At 35.1% G+C, this 3,973-nt stretch overlaps 1 protein-coding gene across 1 annotated transcript; it reads right to left on the bottom strand.

The window, feature by feature from the left end:
• Positions 1–254: 254 nt before the first annotated feature.
• Positions 255–3,708, bottom strand: LOC117318637 (monocarboxylate transporter 9-like; the record flags this gene model as incomplete). The annotated part of the gene is made up of 6 exons (XM_033873599.1): positions 255–526; positions 855–980; positions 1,596–1,865; positions 2,115–2,537; positions 3,094–3,237; positions 3,625–3,708. Coding segments are annotated over 6 exons (1,319 nt in total), but the record flags the coding sequence as incomplete, so codon positions are not given.
• Positions 3,709–3,973: the final 265 nt, after the last annotated feature.

Below are 3,973 nucleotides of genomic sequence, written 5' to 3'. Positions count from 1 at the left end.
GTAGAAGTTGCTGTGCTCCTCGTCATACGAACACGGAGCGCCCTAAGTAAACACCAATTGGAGTGTAGGGGGAATATAACAACTTAAAGTGTCAAGTAAAATGCATAGTAAAAAAAAATTCAATAAAAGAATTCATTAGGATTAAAGCTTTAAATGGTACAAATCTTTGTAACCGATTTAAAACATTGTTCTCTGAATAAATATTACATGCATGTCATTTGTTTTACTTTCATTATTAGAAAAAATAAAACAGTTCAGTTCTCATCTTTTGTGGTGTATATTGGCTGTTGTGCTAGTGTATATATGGATAACGCCTTCTTTGCAGATATTGTTTTTGCATCAGTTTTGTTGTTGTTTTTCTTGTCGCAATCTGTATCACGGAAGCTTGATTCCTTTCTTCTTCTCCGCCTTTGTTCCCAGTTTGAAATTCGTCTGAGTGGCAGACAAATTAAACCTCCTAATACAATATTGATGCCACCGAAGTAGAATGCCACATTGTAGTTGCCACTGATGTCCGACAACGCTCCTTCCAAAAATAAAAGTTTAAGTAATTGCTAACAATCTTAATTTTGTTGTGTAAAGAACTTAATCTTTAATTTGATGTTTCAAAATTTTGGCAAATATCACAAGCAAAATCGTATTTGTTAGCGGAATGTCACGAATATGAAGAAATGGCTACAATGAGAATGGTAGGTGTTACTCATTTGATGCACGTGCACAGAATTGAAGATATCGAAGTAATCAGTCGATGTTGAAGAGTTTGAAGAAAGTTAATACTGTTCCCTTATTTTGTCAATTTTGAGTCAAGTGTTAGGGACAATAAAAACTCGAATGACAATATGTGTATTTTGTACCTGCTATAGGCGACCCAACAAACGTCGACAGACCCATACTAAGTCCGATCAACCCAAAGGAACTGTTGAGTCTGTGCACACCCAATAGTTCTGCCATCAGGATACTTCCGAGGAGGGATACAACCGCTGAAATATCAATTGAAATGATACGTCATTGTATTGTTTAAATGTATAAAGCATGGAAATATGATTGATTAGAAACATTATACACTGTTGTATATTTGTATTAATCACCAATTACCAGTTACCATCCCCAAGCGTTTTCGGCTTTGAATCTTTACTATGACAAATACTTCTTCTGTATTTAGCCTCTATATATATTTGACAAGCAAAATCCAGCCTTAAAATCACACCTCCGTAAATAGTGATATTTGGAAATTAACAAAATGTTATACATATCTCTGACTTGAAATAAATAGGTTAATTTTTGGCATTTTTTTTTTAGAAAGAAGCAACGCATATTTATTTTTCTAAAAAGGCCGATTGATATATACAGGCCGTTTTGTTCTCAGAAGTGTGTTTATTTTCAAAAAGACACTTCAACGAGGAAATCCTTTTCCTATTTTCATTGGATCATTTTCTCGGTCCGTAAACCTCTGTGTTGACATGCATTATCCTTACATGATAATAAATGTAATCGTGAACAACTAATCAATGCTACCATACTGTCAATCACGCGTATATTACGTCTGAACTAAGCTTAGATGTTTATACAAAGTGAAAAATTAATAGTAGTTTTACCCATAAGTATGCCAAAGACAACAGCATAGGTGACAAGAGTCTCAAATGTGGTGTAGAATGGTACAAAACACGTAGCCAGGCCGCCAATCAGTAGAGCAGTATTGTTTATAACCAAACAGTTAGCCCATGGTTTGTCTGTGATGTAGCCAATCAAAACACACGCAATCGTGTTGGATACGCCCATGGTTGAAATCAGAAATGCTCCCTCCTCGGTAGACAGGTTGACATCACTAGCCCAAACAGGAAGGAAATTCGATGGGACATAATACCCTGCAATATACGTCAGCATAGTAAAAATTACAAACTTAATTAAAATCTTAAAATAAAAAAAAATGAAAAAATAAAAAAAAAGTTTAATTTTACTTAGAGGTAGCTTTTAATGAACTGCAATATCACATTTTGGTATTTTTATCTTAAATGTTAAGAACTCTATAATTACGCCTTTCAAAGACTGACAGTTTATTGTCCGTTTCAGACGTAGGAATTTACTCTGATATCACTATAGTTATAATATCATACCTAACATGACGAGCAGACAGGAAGCTCCATACAACAACATGGTTGGGCTTTTAAGAAGTGGAAAGTCAAACATGTTTTTCATTGGTAAGAATAACTGTTTATAACATCCGTCGTATTTCTGGTTGGTTTCAGTGTCACACGGATCATTCGCCTGATTTTGTTTTGTAAGATTCCTCTTCATATTCGTTCTTAGTGGCATAAAGAGAGCAGAGATGACAACCCCGTTCAGAACTATGGCGGACATGATCCACATTGCTCCCCTCAAGTCATATGTTTCCAAAAGAAGCTCCGTGATTGGTGCAAATACAAAGGCGCCGACCCCGGCTCCACTTACAGCTATTCCTGTAGCTAAGGCTCGTCGTTTGTCGAAATGTACGCCAATGATCACAATCGCGGGTTGGTAGATTATACCAATACCAATACCTATGGAAATTAATGAGATAATAGAAAATGAAGATATCAATAGAAATTATCTTCATATGTATGTGAATCAATGGACGGGTTTCTTCATGTTGTATTCACATTTTTCATGAATATGTAAATTTTAGTTTTTGTAAATAAAAAGAACAAATTTTACCTGTTTAACATTTTCATTCTATAAGTAATTTAAAGGGCGACAATCCAAACAGTACTCTTTTTTTCGTTATATTATACATTAATGGCACTATTGATAAGGTGATATGTAAGTTTGTCTACCTGAAGTATTCATATTCCCAAGAAGGCGTCGTGGTCGATATAAGAGGGCTAATGGAATTTTAACAAAATATTACGTAATACTGTTTTATTGAAAACATTTCAAAAAAATCCGGAATTTTTCCGTATTATTTTATACCGTTTTGCATGTTTTCCTTCACTGATTTTGTGGAACAACAATGCTTGTTCATTATTTCCAAACATAGAAAGTTATTCCTACCCTAATATTTTTTCGTGATTGATCATAGCTGTGTTCGCTGATTCGTTGCTCTGCCCATTTACCTACCCCCTGCGATGCTGTAGAAGATAAACATCGTATCCAAGTTTTGGGAAAACGAGGAAAGAAAAAGACCGACACTGGCAATCAAAGATCCAACCGCGACCACCTTCCTTATGTCATACTTGTTCACCAAGACGCTTACAACAGGACCTAGAAAAATATTTGATGCATTCTGTCACATTCAATAGAAATTAATCCAAAGGAATATAATTGACAACACGATATTGTTTCCGGATTTTTATCTATCGCAATGCCTCATTAACTCTTCCAAAAGACTTTATTTTGTTTTGATACATTCGCGACCTTCTTATTCATCCTTTTAACCTCTATGTAAATCATGATTTAAGACGCAAGAGTAATATTTCAACTCACCAGAAGCAAGACAAGTCCCAACAAGTACCGAATGTAGTAGTTGCGTCTTTCCCTTGCTTTCTCCAAAATGTCTTAGAAACTCCGGGAAAAAAATTCCATATGTATAAACGACTCCTCTTATCAATACATTCAATAGAAAAGACGAGACTGTAACCATCCACCCACATCCGCCAACCGGCGCTTGAACAGATGTTGAGTGCTCCTTTTTCACGTCGGCTAAAGACGGTTTCCCATAATTCCAGATGGTACCTAAAAACATTCAAATAAGTTCAGAGTAGATATCAGTTAAATTTCGTCCAGAAATGTAACCCTACTTTCCCTAATTTTCATCTGAAGCATATTGTTGTCTATCTATGTGTATATGTGTTTGAGATGACACAGCTGTATGGTCTAAGGGAGCTTAAATACAAGTTATTTCCCTTTATTGTAAATCTTTTGGTTAGAAAGATCAATTTGTGAGTTAATACAACGACTTTAAACAGAGAAACATGTTTTTATTCATCACCGAGAATGT

This window comes from Pecten maximus, unplaced genomic scaffold, assembly GCF_902652985.1.
Source record: "Pecten maximus unplaced genomic scaffold, xPecMax1.1, whole genome shotgun sequence".
Classification (NCBI taxonomy): domain Eukaryota; kingdom Metazoa; phylum Mollusca; class Bivalvia; order Pectinida; family Pectinidae; genus Pecten; species Pecten maximus.
Note: the sequence above shows the minus strand (reverse complement) of the source record. Positions and strands in the feature narration are given on the sequence as shown.